This window comes from Siniperca chuatsi, linkage group LG15 (assembly GCF_020085105.1).
Source record: "Siniperca chuatsi isolate FFG_IHB_CAS linkage group LG15, ASM2008510v1, whole genome shotgun sequence".
Lineage (NCBI taxonomy): Eukaryota > Metazoa > Chordata > Actinopteri > Centrarchiformes > Sinipercidae > Siniperca > Siniperca chuatsi.
Genome location: NC_058056.1, coordinates 16,786,702 through 16,808,371, shown reverse-complemented (window position 1 = coordinate 16,808,371; position 21,670 = coordinate 16,786,702). Strand labels below are relative to the sequence as shown.

At 39.1% G+C, this 21,670-nt stretch overlaps 1 protein-coding gene across 5 annotated transcripts; it reads left to right on the top strand.

The window, feature by feature from the left end:
* The first annotated feature begins 72 nt into the window (after positions 1–72).
* wdr25 (WD repeat domain 25) lies at positions 73–19,706 on the top strand. Of its 5 annotated transcripts, none has more exons than XM_044167042.1 (7): positions 73–201; positions 874–1,631; positions 6,036–6,183; positions 14,159–14,289; positions 16,598–16,768; positions 17,433–17,573; positions 19,256–19,706. In XM_044167042.1, exons 2-7 carry the CDS (start codon positions 891–893, stop codon positions 19,475–19,477), a joined length of 1,554 nt encoding a protein of 517 aa, XP_044022977.1. In that variant the 5' UTR covers positions 73–201; positions 874–890; the 3' UTR covers positions 19,478–19,706. The 5 variants fall into 5 exon arrangements, with proteins under 5 accessions (XP_044022977.1, XP_044022980.1, XP_044022978.1 ...); XM_044167045.1 differs by having other exon boundaries at positions 115–229; XM_044167043.1 differs by having other exon boundaries at positions 136–394.
* Positions 19,707–21,670: the final 1,964 nt, after the last annotated feature.

Below are 21,670 nucleotides of genomic sequence, written 5' to 3'. Positions count from 1 at the left end.
GAGAAAGACGGTTCTTTTTCCGGCATCTTTCAAAATAAAAGCCTTCACGCGTGGGTAGAGTCTGACATGAGTGGAGAAATGAAACATTGATTTTATTCTGAAACTCAGCATTAACTCCAATGATTTTGCGGGATTTTGGGCCTGAAGTGTGACTGTTTTCACGCTCAGAAGTGGGATATTGATGGTTTAATCAGGTTGCAGGTACAACAGTTAAAGGCAGATTCACCGGGTAGCTTTTCTTTGTAGGTTATATTAGGCTTTGAGTCAGAAATGCAAACGACCAACGTTAGCTAATTTTGCTATATTGGTGGCAGTTAACCTAACGTTAGACGCAAACTTCGGGATTTAATTTAGGGTTAACGTTAATTTATGTGCCAGTGACAGCGTCCTGTCTGTAAGTTACGTTTATAAGCCAACTAACGTTAGCAAACAATATAAAGGTAATTGCTACAGTGACTTTGCTCTGTCCGAAGGCTGTAAGTTGACTTAGCTAGCCATTACTGTCTTTCTGTTTTCGCTATGTGTTGACTGATAGACTGAACAGGACTTCCCGCCCGTCCTCTTTTTAAATAAAATGAACCTATAGTGGATTTTTCTTCTTCGTATTTCTCTCCCAGTCTGCCTGGCTGGTGCATGCTGGTGGTTGCTAGACATTTCACCCCCACTAGTGACAATACATTCCCAACAAAACTTTTGTAAATTTGTGGTTAAACTTCCAGGTAAAGTTTTTTTAATGTCAAGGCTGCTGTTGTAAGTGAGTCAGTATGCTACCTTTAGGTGCAGAAATTCAAGCAACCACTAGATGTCACCCTTGGGCCTCTAATGCATTACCTACACTGACATCTCACCTATTGTCCCTTTATTTTCAAACAGAGTGTCATCATGTGAAGATGTCTTCATTAGTGGCCTACGAGGATTCAGAATCAGAGGATGGTTCTCTTGATCAAAAGGAGGAGGGAGCATCAGCTTCTGACCAAACTGGATCTTGTGAACAAAACCAAGAAGTTAGGGTGTTTAATTCCTCTGAGGTAACGCAGAGCCCTCACAGCTTCACACCTGACTCTGACAGGTCAGTGTTGCAATATCATGGACATGTCTTAGAAAGAAGCAGTTCTTCACTACACCCACATTCAAAGCCACAGAGCTGTTTTGACTTGGAAAGAAAATATTGCAGTTACAGGACAGCACAAGAAAAACATTTTAGAGATACTACACCTCCTTTGAGTTTACCTGTGACTCAGGGGAAGATCTCACCACTGCAGACTCTTCCTCACATGCCACAAAGCTTTGGCGATGGGCTGAACCCTGCAAAAAGACATCACACTGTCCCGTCTGGTGTCAGACCGTACATCCCCAAGAGACAGAGAATTGCCACTTCAGTAGAGACAGTGGATCCAAAGCACCCAGCAGAGCAAGTCCCAGGGAATCAGTCCAGGGAAAGCCAAATTCTTTCAGAAGTGTCGGCGAGAGTAAAGCCATATCTAGCTAACAAGCATGGCGCTGCAGGGATACCGAGGAGGCACCTGATGAGCCTGGGAGGCCACCAGGGCCCAGTCAACACAGTACAATGGTGTCCTGTGCCTCATCTCAGTCATCTGCTGCTGTCTGCCTCCATGGACAAGACTTTCAAGGTAATGATAGCTACAGTGAACCTATCACTGACTTCAGAAATGATGGACATTGATACTTAGCCTTGGAAGCTATGAACTCAATAAATAGGGTATTCAGTGCTTATGTAATGCAATGCTTCCAATAATGTGGGTTTTTTCAATTTTTGTTTTGTAAAAACTGACTAATGCAATTCAAGTTTTAGTTATCATTCTGATGTTTGTGATACAATTGGTCCTCCTTTCTCAAGTTGACTGCACCATATACGTGGTCTGGTACAGTTTTTTTTATAACCCGAAAATCCATTCATCAGTATAGTTTTAGGCAGGTGCCAAGTGCAGCAGGGAGGTCTAAGGGGATAATCATTTACCTGACAGTCAGTGTAATTGGCACAGTGTTACAGTCAGTGAGATAATATCTGCCCTGCTGCCTCAATTTATAAATGTACCACAAACCGCTTTCTTTAGAATCATATCTGTCACTGTCAGCTGAATTTGTGTCAGGACCTATGGGACTTCCTATCTCTCTCTCTCTCTCTCTCTTTCTCTTTTGATTCCCCCTCCTTTTCTGTATTTCACACCAGGAAAACAATCCCTAATTTCCCTACCGTAAAGGTCAAGTCATGCAGGTGTCTGCCAGTCACTAAATATTTCTCTCCCAGTACAAAGCCACATGCCTCACGAATATCCTAAGAGGACTCTGAATAATTAAGTATGTAAATATGCATTAGAAAATTTGCATAATCATACCTTCCTTTGGCACCTGGAAAGGGCAGTTTGGACCAGATGGTGGAGACGTGGAGAGAAGGAGAGGAGAAGACTTGGTTGTTTGTATGCAAGGATTTCTCTTCTTCTCTATCTCAGACTGTGAAACCAATAGATAGAGGAGCATATCAAATACTTATCCGTGCAACAGGTAATTTTTTTCCTCTAAATGTTCATACTGACTTCAGATATCTTCAGCTTCCATACAGTAATTTAAGTTAGCCCAACTATTGGCAATGTATGGAATCAGACATGATTTAGACCAGGAAGGTTTTATACTACAATTTGTCATGATCGTGATGTAATCCTCATGATTACTCAGTCCTCAAATGAAATTAAAACATAGAGGAATTCACTGACTTAAGAACATGAAGTATATAAATGTTTTAAAACCGTAAGCGTAGTAGTTAATTTCATAAAAATAGTAAATATTTTTAAGTAATCAGGTTTTTCCACAGAAAAGTGCATCTTGTTTTTTTAACTCTGCTTTACCTTTCACTGTGTTTAATGAGTGAGTGGTGGGATTTGCTCCTCTTCAAGGTCACCCTCAGTGATTTCATTAAAGAAAGTTATTTATTCCAAACTACAGAAATCTCTGGCTGTGTAATAACTCTAGATGTTTTTATACCATGGCCACAGAAAACACTATTTGGTTGGCAGGTGTTTATTAATCTTGCATAATATGACACAGCAAAATACAGTATAATAAACTGCAGGTAACCATAGCAACAATACTTAAGTTTCACACTGTATTACCAGTTAAGTGTCATTAATAAAACCTAACCTTGGATTAAACTAACTACAAACTTTGAAAAAATGTAGGGCTGCAAGTAACTATGCATTATCAATATCAATTATTCGTAGATTTTCTCGATTTATTTATTAATCATTTGGTCTACTAAAAGGCAGAAAATAATTTTTAAAACGTGCCCATAATAATTTATTATAGCATAAAGTGTTTTATTGCTTGTTTTGTCTGATCAATAGTCCAACACTCCAAGATATTCAGTTTACTATCATGTAAGGCATAAGCAGCAAATACTTACAGTTGTGAATCTGGAACTAATGTTTTGCATTTTTGCTTGAAAAGTAACACGAGCAATTAATCAATTACCAGAATAGTCACACAGGTGTCCTCCCTGGTGGCCTAGTGGTTAAGGTGCATTCCACAGTCTAACTTTTTTGTTTGGTAAGTGTTATGGTATACTTCAGGGTGTCCTGGTATAGAAAATTATAGGCACACGTGTGAAAATGCCACTCTCTATGTTGTGTTGTTTATTTTCTCATATTATGGTAGCTTGTCATACATTACTGCTTATTTATTGACCAACTGTACAGCTGTATTGATAATGTCTTTCAGCACTTTGACTACACCTATTCTTTTCTATTCTCTATGTGAAGACACAGAGGGGATGTACTCTATGAAGTCTTAACACTTTCCTCTTTGTGCTTGTGTTTCTTCACCAACACCCTTCAGGCTTCCGCCTCCTCTTCCTCCAGACTGTCTGTCAGTATCTCTGAGGCAGAGTCAGACTATTATTATTCCAGCCTGTTTGCAGCTGTTGTCACCATGGCTACGGCAGGTGTAAGGCAGCAATTTTAAGTTGATAACACGAATACCAATTTAGTTTTAATTACCGAGAGTCATTTAGGAAGCAGATTACCCCACTGAGTCGTCTGCAAGGATCCGCTCTGCGTGTCTGTTAAGTGGCCGGTGAAATTAAAGGGGACGCAAATAAACAAACGCTCCTTTTCCCCCATGCCCAGGTCGCACATTGTAGGGGATTATTGCAATTGTGTGAGCACTGAATGGTGTTGTTATGGTGCATATCATTAATTCAGTCAGTTGTTGGAGACAGAGCTCAAGCAACATGCCACTTTGGCAGACTTTTTATGTAGAAGCCTGTGTTTAGTTGAATATTTTGAAGCTTTTGTGACTATAGATGCTATCATCTTGCTGTTTAACAGATTTTCATGTTACCTTGAGATGGCAGTGTTTCCCTAAGCCTAAGATCGTACAGAGAAGTGGCATGTCCTGTTGCACAATGAATGGGAATATTCTTAATAGATGCATCGCTCCAATATTTAGCTTTTTGCAATTAAAAGTGTGAATCTCTGTCTCCGTCTCTCTCTGTTACTTTTTTTTCTCACCCTGAAGGCATCTCTGGCATTCTGTTTGTTAAACTACTGCCTGCTGGATTGATAGGTTACAGACTTTCTCAGTGTGTTTCTTACGCTGTATGGAGGAGTCATTTTTAATAATGAAACACAGAGAGAGGCAGAGAGGGATCTGCAGCACCCCACAGATCTTCAAAGTTCCTCTGTGGCCCTGGCAATGCCAGGGAAGCAAAAAATACTTCATCATTAGTGTAATATACCTCACCTCAGTGGGCAACACACCAGACCACCCACTGGATTTCAGGCTGGGTTTCAGGGAGAGACTTTTGTCTTTTGACATGTCTGACAGAAAATCATACTCTTTATCAACAGGAAATGATGAAAAGCATGTCACAATATTGACATGCCTTATATGCCTGTGGTCAACACCACAACAATGACCAAAAACAAAGCCAAAATCAACAATGAAACAATCAGGCAGATTAACACGTAATTCATAAATCACTGTCTGCTTTTTTATGCCTCTTTGCACTTTATTCGCACTATGATATCACATTTCAAACCAGCCAGATACTGTAGTCATGGCAGTCGCAACTAACAGAAGGCAGCTGGGTGCTTTTCTCTTCTGCTCTGTCTATAATCAGAAAAACGTCTAACAATACAAAACCATTAAAGCCATTAGGCCCCATGGGGAATTGATTTATAGGTGCACTCAGAGGTAATTAATTTTATTAATTCATTATAAAGCTTGATTTTGCTTTTAAATCCAGCAAATAAGCTTGTTGTGTATGTGTGCCAATTTATCCAGCAGCACTTTGCTGAGTAATTTCATTTTGTTTCATTACAATTGAATTTAGGAAGGCTTAGATCATATCTTTCTCAGCTTTGAAAAAGACAGACTACATTGAGCAATTCTCATTGACACAGGAAATATTTTCATGGCTGGAGGACTCATTGCATTCATCATCTGAAAAGGCATGGCACCAAAATGTCACTTTATTTCCTCTTTTCAGTCGGGAGAACAGTGGCTGTCAAATGAGCTCTGGACGAATTCTCAGTAAACTGCCTTGAAACTTGTCCAAAACATGCAGATCCTTTCCTCTTGTTTGTTTGAAGGCAAGCACAGTGTGTCAGTGCCATCTGATGTCTCCACTTTTTCTCTGCTTCTCTCTGTCATGCATGTTATTTCAATTGGGTTTTTGTTTGAGGTGTAGGGGTCAGCGTCAACTTTTAGCCTTTCAGCACAACCACAGTACCTTTGTTTTCTTTCATAGAGCATTTTTTTTCTTTTGTATATCAGTGATGTTATGAGCAACTTACAAAGACTGTGCACAAATGATATAATCATGTGTTCTGGATTTGACAGTTTAAACTCATTAATCAGTTCCTGTCAATACAAGTTGTTCTATAGCACATAGTGTATATCATGAAAGCTTTCTTCCAGAACCCAGAGCTTGTGTACAGTCAGTAAAAATGACTTTGTTGCTGCAGTCTAGGTGTATTTGTGACTTTGTCTTGATGTGATCATGTGCCCATGTCTGGCAGGTGTGGGATGGAGCCGAAAGCGGGCGATGCCTGAGGGTTTACACCTGCCATTCGGGAGCTGTGCGTGATGCCTGTTGGACCCCCTGCGGGCGACACCTTCTCACTGGCTCATTTGACAACACGGCTGTGATCACAGACGTAGAGACAGGTGAGCAGCAACACTTCTTTCTGTAGGTCTGATGAACACAATGTCACATAACACACTACACTAAAGTTACACTAAACTGTGGTTTACCTTTCCTAAAATACTGAGGAAGTTACAGTCAAACCGCATCACATTTGCTTAATTAAAATTCAGTTTGAGCTTATTTTCTCTAAGCATATTGCTGGTGGGAATTGTGGGAAAACAAAACGTCTTGGCAATTTTACTTCTTGCTAATTTAGTGTGTTTTTTCTAACTCACATTTAAAGTTGGTATAGTAATTTATGTGTGGAGTGACTTTAAATTGCCTTGGGCCCCAAAACCTGTTATCCACTGAAACCTGTGTATATATTGCAAAGCGGCTTCTCTCTCTGTGGTCATGACCCATTTCAGGGGCAACCTTCAAAATCCACATTTCTGGAGCAAATGCATCATGACCGGTCAACTATCCAATCCCAAAGACTCCACCAAGTGCATCCAAAAAATGCTGCTTTCTTTTCCCAAAATTTAAATGAAACAACCAATATTTCCTTTAAGCCTGTAGTATCCCAAAATCCATTGGGATTTACCCACTTTTAAATTGTGCATTTGAACCACGTCAGCTTATAAAGTCGGACATTTCCGAGTTTACTGCAACAATATCAAAAATATGCAATCCATTACTCTATCATAATGTACTATGTAAATTATTTTAACAGTGTACATAAAGTGAATAACAAAATATTGTTCTGGTAGTTATCATTTTATTATAATGTATAATCATAAAATATGCACATTTGTAATTATTATTTTCATTATTTACACCTTACAGTGACATTTTCATTGCCCCATTGGATTGTTTGCTATAAAGACCTCATTTAGGGCGGAGGTCGATCCTCTAAATTAAGGTCTATGGAGGCTACATGTCCGCTTCAATGGAGATGGTCCCTAAAATGGGACACCACTCTCTTGTTTTTTCTTAATCTCTCTCTCTTTGTATCTCACACACACATCACACAGAAAAACTATAAATATAAAGTATGTGCTTAAGAAGAAACACAAACATAATTACTTTCTGAATATTGCTGACATTTTCAGTCAAAATTCAGTTTGAACTAAATCTGCTGGCTCACTGTGTTTGCTGGCCCTTTTTTGTGATCATACAAACCATTTTCAAGGTAACATTTACCAAGAGATCAGTCATTTTGTTTGCTTCGGAAATGCTCTGTTTTCTGGCAAATCTTACATTTAACAAGCATGAGAGCAACTCATATAGACAATCTACAACAGGGAGACTGCTTGTTCAGCAATTCACTTAATTTCCTTCATCTGAAACAATTCATGAATTTCTACACAACTGATATGAAAAATATTAGTAAGAATTCATAGAAAAACTCAGATTTCTGCTTGAATTGATAGGTCTGAAGAGTTGCCAAGAATAATTTCAAATTCCTTAAATTTGTCCCTTCTGTCCATTCACCAACATTTAATGGAGTATGTTGCAGGTTTCTTATATTTAACAGAATGAGCCAACATACAATAGATATTGTTTTGAAGCCCCTGTGGCAACTATATCTCTAGGGTCAACACATCGCTGTGATGACTTGCTGCCGTTTGCACTTCCCCTCTCAGCATGTCTGTCAATACTGCCAATAAAGCCTACGGATAATAGGTTGGCCAGCCCATTAAACACACAGGCAGCTCCAGGAAGGGGATCAATAATGGATACATCACCACAGGAGCAGCCACCATGACCTTACACTAGAACGTCACAAACCACAACCATAAACAAACAAATGTTTATTTTGGTCTTATACTTTGGTAGCTACCGGTGCCTTGCTCAGCGCTGTAGGATGTCCTAGTGGGTTCAAACTAAAAGCTTTGAAGAAAAGAGCCCTCACACATCAATCCTGCAACTCTTTATGATTTTTAATGATATTTTATTATTCTTATTTATTTTCTTACCACTATTATTATTTATTTGTATGAAAATTTAATGAACTATATTGTTTCTGAGGATGAGGGTGTGCATCTGTGTGCTGGCACTACAGAGCAATAAGCATACATACAAATGGCAGCACGAGATGAAGAAAATTTAATTTAGTTGCATATTAATATGGGAGTTGGGAATTCCAGCCCAGTTTCTGCACAACTGGAGTTTAATGTGTTATAACCTTGGCACTGACACTTTAAAAACAATCATATTCAAGCAGTGAAAAGGACATAGAGGCTAAGCTGCATAATTTTCCTCATAATAATTTAAATACAGACTGACATAACTGTTACAACTTGGTAAGCTATGGCTCCCATCTTTCCAGAGGATTTATGTTTCTGACACATATGACACACTCACAACAGGGCTATACCAAGGTGTTGGCATGATTATGAAGCTCCCAACATTCATGCAGCATAAGTGTTAACACTAGATCTACCAAGAGAGACTGGAGACTGAGGGAGCTGAGTGTTTGCTACGTCAGACTGTAATCAGGATGAATGTGATCTTTACGCTCTTCACAGTAATGCAGAGCCTCTCAGCTCTAACAAGGAAGGCAGCTGGGCCTATTCTGTTCAATTGAGCTCTCTTTGGAGATGTATGCAGGCCCTTTAATGATCAGACAGAGTCTTGTAGGACACCTGACCCCATTTTTCATCACAGCATAACCTCACCAAATGCTTCACCTATTGGTAAGTTTACAGACAAATGGAATTATAAAGGAGCCTATGCATTCAGAATGGTGTGTGGGCCCATTTTCCATGGCCATCTTTGCAGTTGTTCCTGTGTCAAATTTAATTTGTACAATCTTATATCCACTCCCAGTGGGCCACAGGCAGGCTGTCACAGCTGAATAGCAATAGCATAGAGGAGGATATAGGGAGGGAGAGCAGGTTAAGAGGCATAATGCAGACAGAGAAAGGGAGAGGAAGAATGCAAGAGAAAGAAATCAAAAGATGCAGAATAAATTCAGAGAAAGAGAAACAGAGAGAGCAGGAGTTGGGGAGTGGAATAAATTAATTTCATCTGGAGGGCATTAGTGTGAAGTGGCAGCTGTTGTCCAGTGTCCTTGGAAAAGCTGATTGGCGGAGGCTGGCGGAGAAAATATGCCTGTATACCCACAGGCTGCCACAGGTTGATGTGTCTGTTCGTGCATGTGTATGCAGAACTTGAGTTCTCTGTCCATATCCCTTCAGGCACTTTTGCTTTCCAAAAACCAATAATACACAAAGACAGTGGGCTTGTGCGTTGCCCTTCCACCTCACTTTGGCTTTGCAGAATCATATTTGATGAATGTAGCTAAAGGCTCCAACAAAAGTTTAGTTGTAAGATGGAGTTTCACACTATTGGAGTGCATTATTGTTCAAAGAAAGAGCTACAAGCTATATGTGCCAGTAGTCCATCTACCCATTAGCTATACCTGCTTATCCTTTAGAGGGTTGCAGGGAGGACTCGAGCTGATCCCAGCTGACATTGTGCGTGAGGCGGGGTACACCATGGTCAGGTGGCCAGTCAATCACAGGGCTGACACATGGAGACAGACAACCATTGATACTCGCAGTCACACCTACGGGCAATTTAGAGTCTGTGCCAGTAGTGCTAGGGCAAAATAATGAGCCATATTGGGGGTTTGAGACTGGGGGTCATCCCACAGAAAACAGTTTGTTTTAAAACATAAGTATACATCAAATTATTTTACACATCATTGTTTTTACTCATTTAATAGTTATAAGATATACTCAGAAAAAAATACTAGTAACAGTAAGTTTAAGTTATTTTCTGTATAATATTTTATTATTTAACAGGAAAACAGAATTTTTGGGGGATTTTTGTCTCCAAAATTACAGTTATAATCTAGGTTGGCATCCATGAGAATGATTCAAGAGTTAAAAGTTAAAAGTAGCAACTTGTTTTTTGGGGGGAGGGTGTATCCTTAAATAATTTTCATTTTACCTCCTTAACACCACCTTCACACATTCAGGGAGGTAACCAGTATAATGTGGCTGTATAAACACAGGAGCCTGAAGCACTGCATGCCAGGAGACAATGAATGCAGCAGCAAACACACAGAGGCATTTACTCCAAATGCCACCGGCAAGCATATCTGCATTTTGACCTACTTTGAAAGCTTCATTTTACAGCGGTAACCTGCTAGGTTAACACAGGTTTCACCCCGTTATGTGACAGAAAAAAAACAACACACCCTTGTTTTAAGAGGAAAGTAAAGGTGGCCATTCTGTGGTGGCCATTACATTTGTAACTTACTTTAGTGTACATAGTGCACACAAAAGACATTTATTATATACACTGTATATGCTACTGTGATGATATGATTCAAAAGCATCCAACATAAGGGTCCCATCTCCTTGTCCCCTCCAGGAATTATGCTTTAAGCCCGAGTGAATGTCTGCAGTATTAAGTATAGTTTGCAACACTTGTGTCATCAGTAACCCTTGATGGGAAACAAGAGTGATAACTGTCACAAAAATCCAAGTATGCAGACTTTGTATTCTCCTTTTATGCTGGTTTATCAATTGGATACATGATAACTGAAACAGATTCAAGCCTTAATTATCAAGGTAAATTTGCTATTACAATGCATAAACACCTCCTAAATGTAGCTAGATTTTACTTTGCGTAAGAGGTTAGTCAGTGTTTGTGTATGCATGTTGTGGCAATATACGATCTTCCCAGATACTGAAGGCTTGACACTTCCTCACCGTTTTTCCCGTTGGACTTAGATTTCAGTTGAGTTTTGAAGATTCATTTAACACAAGATCCACTTACTTTGTGTTTCCAAAGCTTTCAACCGCATCTCAGGGGCCTTCCTCAGCAGATGGAGTTGCTTAGTTGTCATGGAGACGGTTTAGTTGTCATCATGTGAAGTTTTTTGGCCATGTGATAACAGGTGGTCGTATGTTTTTGTCAAGCTAGATTTCAGTTGTTTTTTCGCTTCCTGTCATGTCATTATCTTTGGTGTCGGGATCATTAGCTGTACAGAGACGCATTAAGTCTTGAAAGTCACTGTAGGAAACAAATGAAAAACTTTAATTAAGATCAATTTAATAAATTGCGATTCATGTTGAGGTTTCTTACCTTCTCATTTATCAGGTCACTTTCTTAACATGAAATGTGTTTAAAACATCGAACTAGTTACAAATATGGCTTATTAAGCCTATTTCCAAAATATTCTTTGAGATACGGCTTGTCAAAACCAAGTAATGTGTTTCTAAACTTTGCTTATGTTGCAGTGACAGCACCCTGCTTTGGTGGATCCGGTAATGAGGCAGAATATCCATTTCATCCCAGCCTCCCTCTGCTCTAAGGGGCTCGTCCCTGCCATCCCAATCATCCCTAATGTCCTCTGCACGGTAGTCATCCACTGTGTGTCAGCTCTGCAGCATGATCACAGTTCTTTCAGGACTACAAAGTAAACTATCATGCGGCAGGGACAGATCACTGCAGCCTTCCCTTATCTCCCCTCTCAAGCAAGCTAATTAATCTTGCTTAATTAAAACATGACAAGGCCCTATTTATTATGAGGAGAATGTTGATTTCTCATCGTCTTGCCAAACATGAGTTTTAAATCTCAATGACAGATCTTCTCCATACTGCTGCGGGTAAGCCAATTAAGAAGGAAGCGTGAGCCCCGATGAAATCGCCTGTTAAAACTTTGCACCAATGCAATCGAAATTGGGAGCAAGCTAGTCCACCATTAAGTGAAAGAAGGTCCATTTTTGCTGCACTTTATTAGCTGTGACTCATCCCCCCCTTCTGAAATAACTTGGTAGGAATATCCTGGAACAAGTGTATAATGAAGTGCATTTTTGTTGTGGGCTAACTGCCTAAGACTGTTTTGAATGGGGTCTTTGTTGTTTGTTCGATGAATTAATGAGGAGCCGTTGAACCCTCCCTAAGGTGTTCTATTTTGCGTAGCCTTTGACAGAGCTGCTGGCTCATAGTCTGGCCCAGTTCCTCATGTAGTCTTCTTCATCGTTTTCCCAGGAAACAAAATTTTTGGTCGTACCCTGTCAGGCTTAATTATATTTAAGCCCCTCAGTGTTTTTGTTTTGTTTTTCAAGTATGACATTTTTTAATTGATTTTAGATAAAGCCGCCTCTAGCCAAAACAGTGTTTTATATTCTGGTTTCTCTTCTCTTCATCACTGTGTCTTTCTCAGTTTGGATTATCTTTTTGTCTTTAGCGATGATTAAATCAAGTAGCTTTTTAGAGACTGATACGTATGATGTGTGGCTGTCTGGAAATATCCCAGACACGCTCTCGCAAACACGCTGCAACCCGCACACAAAAACTGTGCTGTCTTACAGATTTCTGGTCAGTCTCATCACCCACCATCATTAAAATGAGTTAGAGACCAACAGTTCAGTTGTTTTGGGGCATCCAGTGATAAAAATAGAAGTTTCATTTCATCTCAAGAAACTGTCCATGGTCTTGTGTGAGACCATGTGAAGCTTTTTTTAGTGACAGAAGACATGTGATCAAAAACTGATGGATGTAGCCTGTAAACAAACTCACACGATGCGTCTGACCTGAAATGATCACAGAAAGCTTCTCATCCTTTTACTTTAACACCATTCCTTCATGAATTTCAGAAGGTGCACTGAGTTGGGAACACTATCTTTGGCGGCAACTTACAGCAAGATTTACTTGTTTTCGAATCACTGTTTATAATCGAAGGCGATGGCACAATTTAATTACACACAATGTTTACTGCACAGGAATCTAATGGCCGCTTCACAAGTAGGACTGGATCCTCGCAGTGGCTCAATTAATAAACCAAAGAGAAGTTTCAGCAGAATTTGCATCTCAGAGGAAATGTAGTTGAAATTTATTTTGTGTTTAATTTAGTCATGACAGAGAAAGACAAAATGTCTAATCAAGCTTTTCATGCAGCGCAAACTGCAACAGTTTGTTTTAATTCATTAGTTTAATGGTCTAAATCTTAAAAATCTTTTTGAACGTATAGAAGAACACACACAGAATGCACTTGCTCTCTTTGGGTCTTGCAAAATTACTGTATTTTGAACACACACAGTACATCAAAGAAGCTTACTGTAACAACACTTACAAACTCATTCATGCAGAGTATGTTGGTTTCTTCGGACAGAAGTGTGTAGCAGCAGCAGGAGTGATGCTCCCTGGGCATAGATTAAACAGCAGTAAGGGGATTGCCTTGGGATAGAAACCAGCCAGGGGTCAGAGTACTGTGTATGTCACAATAAACTTATTTTGATTTGAGTATTGTTTATTGTTTTATAGTATTGGCATTTGACATTGAACAGTGAAGTTAAATATTTTTTTATGTTTTGTTATTATTTCTCAAATATCTGACATGTAAGGGAAAGCGTAATTATCATGTTGGACTAAAACTTATTTGCTTTTGATTCCAGGGCTGCAATTTCTTGTTTAATTGAGTAATTGTTTTGTCTGTAAAATATTAGAAAATAGTGAAAAATTATAATTATAATTTCCCACAATCCAAGTTGCCATCCTCAAATATCTTGTTTTGTCCAACTAACAGTGCAAACCCTATAGAGAATCACTATATATCAATATATGGCAAAGGAAAGCATCAAATCCTCACACAAATATTTTTTCCGTGAAAATTGACAAATGATAATTCGATTATCAAAATATTTGCAGATTCATTTTCTATCATTAATCACTAATCGATTCACCGACTAATCGTTGCATCTCTACTTGATACTATCCATCATACTGGATGTGAATATATTTTGCATCCTTACTGGGTGAGGTTATTTGAAAAAAATTCAAAGAAAAAGAAGATATTGATGCTCTTATTGTAAGAATCTTAGCTTTTAGCACAAAATGTATATATGTATATATTAAACAGATAACTTATTTCCTTACTTCAGTTTAGCAGCGTGTAATCCAAGAGTTTACTACTGACAAAAGATGTAAAGATTTATAATTTCAGAAGGAAGCATCTTGTTCTCTTTTCTCTCTCTTATTTCTTCTTGTCTGTAGGACAGCAGGTGGTGAAATTGGACAACCAGTTCAAGGTGATGTGTGTGACCCTGCATCCTTGCAACCCAGAGGTATTCCTGTGCGGAGGTTACAGTTCAGTGGTCAAGGCCTGGGACTCTCGCAGCTGCAAGGTCAAACTTATTAACCTCCTTAGAGTGGATTCATCATTTGTATTGAGTCTGGTTCACTGACTGTTGTTTGACCTTTTATAAATATATGGCAGGTAGGCTCTGAACATGCTCCTTATCCACAGCTCCCTCCTGCACACCCTCAGTTACACACTAGTGCAAACAAGCTAGTAGGTATATTTGGCCGTGCACAAAGACCCATGCTATATTTCACTATAAGGATAATATTGCCACATGCATAGAAGTAACACTGCAGATTATCTCACTAATTGTTCAAAGCAAATTTTTATTTCATTCGGGACTCATAAATTGTTCCCATGAAGCTGCAACCTAATATTGCTATTAAGTTTAATGGACTGTTTTATATGATAATCCTTTTCACTTCCTCAGAATCTGAGTGATCTCATGTAATTTTTCCCCATGGCTAACTGAATCGTTTCCCTGCAAGGTTTTAGATTTAATACAGCAGGAATTGCCTCTGCCGGTAGGTGTCAATGTGAGTTGCAGAGTGAGTGTAGACCAGTCCTGAGCAAATAGGTTGTTAATGCTGTAGCGTCCTGGCTGCCCGTCAGTCTTAGCACTAGGCTGTGTGTTTCTTGCTCCGGGGTGAAATTACCCCACTAGATAAAAGGGCAGAGACCCACAGGCACAACATTAGGCCATTAGTCTGAAGTCTTTCCAAAGGGACTCATGAGGTCGAACTGGATGCATGAGATTGCTCTACCATGTTATGTTAAAACTCTGATAAGAGCAAGACTTTGGTTCAAAGCAGAAGGAGAGCAGTTACAGCTCGGGGTTAAAGGTTAAATTGTCCCGTGGAGAGTAGCTGCTAGCTGTTCACTCTGAAACTAGCTCTGAAATTAAAACCTAACCCAATCAAACACCCTGTGAAAATGTGATCTGAAAATAAAAGTATAAATATAGTATAAATTGTTCTTTGGATCGCTGTCGACTGTGACCATTTGATAGATACCCTCTCTCATTTACTGCCCTTTAGCCTAAACCGGTTTTAAGATTCGAAACATTTTGTGTCGTCCATACAGGCTTTTTTGGGGTTAATTTTTATTAACCTTTTGTCCCTGATGTCAGCCCTTTCTTCTCATTATGCTATTCTGATCCAGCCTGATCTGCACAAAACTATTTGGCCTCTAGTTTAAGGGCAGGAAATTGCCGATGGCTGCAAATTAACGAACAATTAATTTCATTAATCTGCTAATTATTTTTTTTAATTACTCACTCAATCATTTGGTCAATTACTTGTCAGAAACAAGTTAAAAAAAAAAATTAAAATCCCTCAACCCAAGGTGATGTATTCAAGTTCCTTGTTTTATTTGACCATCAGTCCAAAACCCAAAGATATTTAGTTTGCTTTCATGTATGACAAAGGAAAGCATCAAATTCTCACATTTCAGAAGCTGGAACCAGAGAATTTTTGGCATTTTTCCTTACAAAAATTACTGCTTATAAAAAATAGCTTGATATTTATGTGATCATATTCATTTGTTATCTAATCGATTAATCAACTAATTGTAGATGACACTGACTTTCACTCAGGTAATAATGATAACCTGTTAGTGTCGGGATCTCAAAGTGGTATACTGTCGCCATAGATTACAATCTGAAATAATCTAACTAACTAACGTTATTTTAGCCTGATCATCTAATTTTTATGTTTTTATTTCATTAAATATTAATAACTATAATATGTCGTTGTAGGATACTGCTTTACCCAAACACTGCAGATTCAAATTATTACATGTATGTTCTAGCAACAGTGTTACAGTGTTGGACGCACTGTGATCATCTGGCACAGCCGGGCAAGTGACTGACAATGGGTCTTTATAGGCAAGGACCACAGACACTGTAGTTGTCATCTTGTCATTCCGCCTTAAGGGCAGAGGTCCAGATGTTCTCCTCCTTCCTGTTAATTTCTCTGCTGAGCTGAGGGCCATGAAAATTGTGTATTCAAACTAGAAAGGACTGTGCTATAAAAGCATCATGGATGGCTTCAACATTAATTCTAGCTAAATTAAATGTACTAAATGTGGTGTATATAACTACCTGAGATTTCTCATACAGCAACACTTCCCATTACATCGTATGACTGTGTGTGTGACAAAAATTGAGGTCCCCATGGGTAAAGACTGCTTTTTGAGGGTTAAGACTTGGTTTTAGGGCACAGGTTACAATTGGGTTAAGGTTAGGCATTTAGTTGTGATGGTTAAGATTCGGGTAAGGTGCTAGGGAAAGCATTATTTCAATGACTGTCCCCCACAGGGATAGTGAAACAAACGTATGTGTCTGTTTCCAGGCAGTGAAAGTGTACAAAGCAGGGGTCCAGCAGACCTTGGACATCCTGTTTCTGAGAGATGGTGTGGACTTCATAACAAGCTCTGACTGTGTGAGCAGAGACTCTGCGGACCGCACCCTCATCGCCTGGGACTACGAGACCACAGCCAAGGTCTCCAACCAGATCTACCACGTAAGGGAAATGTGTGTGAGCCAATGAGGAAAAAAATAGCCCCTGAATAAATATAGTTCTGATTGGCACATGATGATTAAATTACCGGCTAAAAGGCTTAAAAGCAATTTGAATTTTAACAGGCAAATCCCATTTAAGGTACATTCCTGAAATGTGTGAACCTCTTGATGTGAAACACGTTGGTAATGAGGCATGTGGAACTGGCATATTTGACAGTGGAGAAAGTGTGCGCTCTATTGAGTGCCGCCTATTTTTAAAATGTATTTTTTATCACAGTTGTGCTTTTTTGTATTCTATTTTGTATAAATTCTCAGCCCTGAATGCAGTTGAATTGAGCATTTATTGTACAGTGCAGGAAGTCAATTCTTCATACTACTCTTAATAAGAACGAAAGGATGGACAAAATAGCAGGAACACCGTATAATACAATCCAGTTGAACAACACAAACTGTGGCCTCAGAAATGACCATGGTAGATTGATTGTATTATATTATGAAGCGTTTCTGTGACTTCATCCACCCGCTGCACATCCGAACATAAGGCTTTTTCCAAATAATGGTCTAGTTGACATGCAGCTGACTTCATGGTTAGTAACAGCAAGAAAAGGTCAAATAATGAATTAATTTCCCCTCTGGATTTTTCCCTCCACTCATTTGGCCACCAGGAGCGGTACACGTGCCCCAGCCTGGCTCTCCACCCAATGGAGGAGTCCTTTGTTGCTCAGACCAATGGGAACTACATGGCAGTGTTCTCCTCCCAGCGGCCCTATAGAATGAACAAGAGGCGACAATACGAAGGACACAAGGTCAGTAACAACTGTGGCCTCGGGGGCAGGGTAGGGGGGGTCTGATCAATACAGAATGTACACGCACACAAATAACTTCATCACCATCCCACAATCACACAAAACTGTGCAAAGGCAGCAGAATAAACCTATACACCACAGCACCTTCCCCTAAAACAAACACACTAAGTACAATACAATATTTCCACTGAGGGAGGCAGAAAGAACAGAATATGGATGTCAAATATTACTGAAATCATGTTGAACTGCTACAGTGTCGTCTGGTTTGTTGATTCACAAGCACATCTCACATTCTAGGTCCTGTTTTTTCCGTTGTTGGCCCTGAGGTGCAAAACACAACAGCATTTCAAATCAACAAAATCAGAACAGAACATTCCAGAAAACACAAAGACATTTCAATTCTGAACCTTTTTCATGCTTTCTTTATTATATACTGCAACACTAACAGAGTACATATGTCAGCAACCAGTCAGTGTATCACACAACCTTTATTGTGATTATAAATACTTTATTACAGCCTGAAAGCAACAGTCATCACCAGTCGTCTTTTGATGACTATTGTGATCAAAAATACCTACAAACACAAGGAGTCAAGTCTAACTCAATACAATACTCATGTGTTCATATGTACATTGACAAAATTATTGGTTGCTGTAAACATTCCTCCTGTCCATACTGGTCCTGAAGTGATCTCTTCCAAATTAGTTTTTAATGCAAGCGATAAGGGACAAAATCCACAGTCCTTGTTCTGTACCAAAATGCATTCTTCAGCTAAAGCTAATGAGGCCTCAGCATTCTGAGTTAGACAAATAAAGTGGTCATCTTCCAAAGTTACAACCATTTTAGCATGAAATTCCCTGTTTTACACATGTACAGTACACATTACACATGGGCTTGTGAGTATTGTATTAATATAGATTTGAAAAAGCTGTCCTTTATCTCAATGGTCAATGTAATTTTGTGTCATCCTACATCAACAGTGGGGCAGACTGCTAAGGATTTAATTTGTTGATTTGTCAATTTTACCATAGCTATGTAATTTTATATTGCACTATCAATATATATTGATTTATGATATAGTATATTTCCTGGAAAGTCAATTGAGAAACAGTTTATAGATAAAATAACCACATCAGAATGTCTGTTTAACCAGTGAATTAAATTAAATAACTCTAATACAACCAGAAATGTTAAAGAAGAGATAGCTTCCTCTGTATAAACAGTGAAAACAATAATTCTATTGTATAAAATAGAAACAAATATTGTCATATAGCCCACCCGTAAACCAAAGGTATAGTCATTGAACATGAGTGCATTTTTCCAGGGACACCCCAACCCACAGTCACATACTCGCAGACACTGATAAGTGGAAGGGGCTCAGTGCAGTCACAGTCTTGTCAAAACCACTGCCCACAGCAGTGGGGGGTTAAGTGCCTTGCTCAAAGGCACACTGTTGGTAATAATAAGGCAGGAGCAAGTACTGCTGTTTCACTTCCCCCTCACAGATTTATTCTGCTTCTGAATCAGCAACTTCCTGATCACATGCACCCTTAGGCTACCTAAGTCTGTAATCAACTGGATCACAATCCAGTTATTATGCTGACATTTTATTATGCTAATGTTAAAATGGCTCTTGGTGGAAGGTTAATGCATCATAACTAATGCATATATTCTTGTTCTAGGTGGAGGGGTACGCAGTTCAGTGTGAGTTTTCTATGGATGGAACTATCCTAGCCTCAGGAAGCTCCACCGGCTCTGCTCACTTCTACGATTACCACAATGCTCGCACGCTGCACACCCTGCACGCCCACAGCCAGCCCTGCCTGTGTGTGTCTCAGCATCCCATCCTGCCTGCGACTGCGGCCACCTGCGACTGGGCTGGTGAGATCAAGGTCTGGCACTGAGGACTCTGAATGGACAAGTAAATATAGACTTTCAAGTTTGAAGATGTAGCGTGTTGGCCAGGACCATGAGATGGAAGACCGTATTAAACTGAAAACTCGTGCACATCTATCTTCAAGACTTTATCTCCCATAATCTCTTGGCATAAGATGATAAGAACTTGGAAAAATGCTGGAAGTCAGCAAATCTACTATCTACTGATGCCGTTATAAAATTTTTTTTTTAACACTGTGTATCTTGCGATGCTTTCATATTATTTTAAAAACCACCCACATCTTCGTTCCCATTGGTATACACTGGCTTGAGAACAACAGTCACTATTGTGTAAATCTTACTGTGAACATGTTATTCATATTTGGCCCATTTTACATTGTTTTCACATCCTGAAATCAGGGAAAGTTACACTGTGTGAGATCAAAGAAAGTTTTTTTACAGTTCAAAGCATGAACTACTGTATTGTTATGAGTTTTATCTAAAGTGGTAGGCAGTAGGAAAGCAGTCTAGCAGCGCGCACACACACACATGACCTTAATGCTTTTATAGTCAGCTTTTCACTCCAAATACAGCTAGGGAGTTCATCACCATCGTCATGGTCAAGTTTTTTGCCAAACAACAAATCAATAATAATAATCAGTGGTGTTTTTCATTACCACATTCTGCATACACATCACTTTCCTCTATGCTTTTTTGTTTTCACTGGCTCTGATATGACATTTCCTTGCACACTGACAGCTTAGAGCATCACAGAGAGATAACTAGAGAACTAAAAAAAATACGCAGACATCTGTCAAAACATTGCCAGGTTCTTCCCAAATCCTGCCAGTCAACAACAGAGCAGTAAAGTGCACACAGATGCTTGTGATCTTTATTCAGTATCTAGTAGAAACAGGCCTTAAAATACACTTTGCTGTTTGGCGCTGAGGGAAATTTTAATGGCTCAGTACTTTTTCTAGCCCCTGTGGTTGTTTATACTGTAGTTAATAATAGTTAAATTGACATTGTTATTGTCTTAAAGGACCACTAAGTGATTTATGGAGGCAAATGATAATTTGCATGTGCTAAATGATGAAAGCTTGTTTGTCATAGTCCTATGTTTTTTAGCAAGTCAGGTATGGAAGATCATTAACGTCAAAACAAATTAAAGAGGATGAAACAATAAGGCCTCAAAAGGGTGAAAAAGACCAAAGAATAAAGTTCAAGACCAGCAACAGCAGAAAACCAGGGTGAACATTGGAGGACCTTTTCAGGAAAGACATCTTTGAAGATGTTGCCTGTTTGGTGTTCAACAGGTAAGTAACCAAACTGTTCACTTTTAACTTACCACATGAATCTTCTTGTTAACCATTATGGGGATAGGTATCTGTTCAGTGTATAAACAGTGTCATTGGGTGTTTAAGACAGTAGGGAAGAATCTTTGGGGAAAATCCATGCCAAAATCACTTAAGCTATTTCTAGGATCTGACAACTTCCACCTACACATCTACAAGTCTGGCAATTTCAGAAAAATCCTCTCCATGTCGCCAGATTTTAAAAGGTACTTAAAAAACGTGTCCTAAAAGGATTAAAATGAGTTGTAAGACAAAAGACAGGCATAATAAACTCAAACCAAACCAAAAAAAACCCCCGAAAACCTAAAGACCTAAAGTCTTAAAGGTGGGATTTAGTGGCATCTAGCATTGAAATTGCAGTTTGCAACCATTTGAATACCCCTCACCTTTTCCTCCCCTTCCAAGCGTATAGGAGAAACTACGGTGGCCGCGAAACTCGCAGAAAACGCAAAGGGCCATATCTAGAGCCAGTGTTTGGTTTGTCTGTTCTGGGCTACTGTAGAAACAAGGTTGTGCAACATGGCAACCTACGTGGAAGGGGAAATATATAGATATATAAGATATAAATGGCTTATTCTAAGATAATGAAAATACAATTGTCTTTATTGTCAGGTGATTATACACTAATGAAAACACATAATATTATAAATTATATATTTCTACCAGTAGCTCCTCCTAAATGTTACACACTGGACCTTTAACGCTAGCACTAATGCTAATACTTCCCTAGCTGACCTCTGCTCCCTGGCTAACACTAACCTTTGCAACGAGGAGGTGGGCGACGACTTCTTGAACTTTGACAAGACACCAAAAAACTACTCGAGGATAAGATAAATATAGCTTAAGTGAGGCTACATAAAGCTGAAT

Excerpts from the sequence above, each read along its gene's own strand:
- wdr25 (XM_044167042.1), top strand. The coding sequence starts at position 891 with ATGTCTTCATTAGTGGCCTACGAGGATTCAGAATCAGAGGATGGTTCT. Across the intron at positions 1,632-6,035 it reads CCATGGACAAGACTTTCAAG|GTGTGGGATGGAGCCGAAAG; the intron begins GTAATGATAGCT and ends CATGTCTGGCAG. Across the intron at positions 14,290-16,597 it reads GGGACTCTCGCAGCTGCAAG|GCAGTGAAAGTGTACAAAGC; the intron begins GTCAAACTTATT and ends GTCTGTTTCCAG.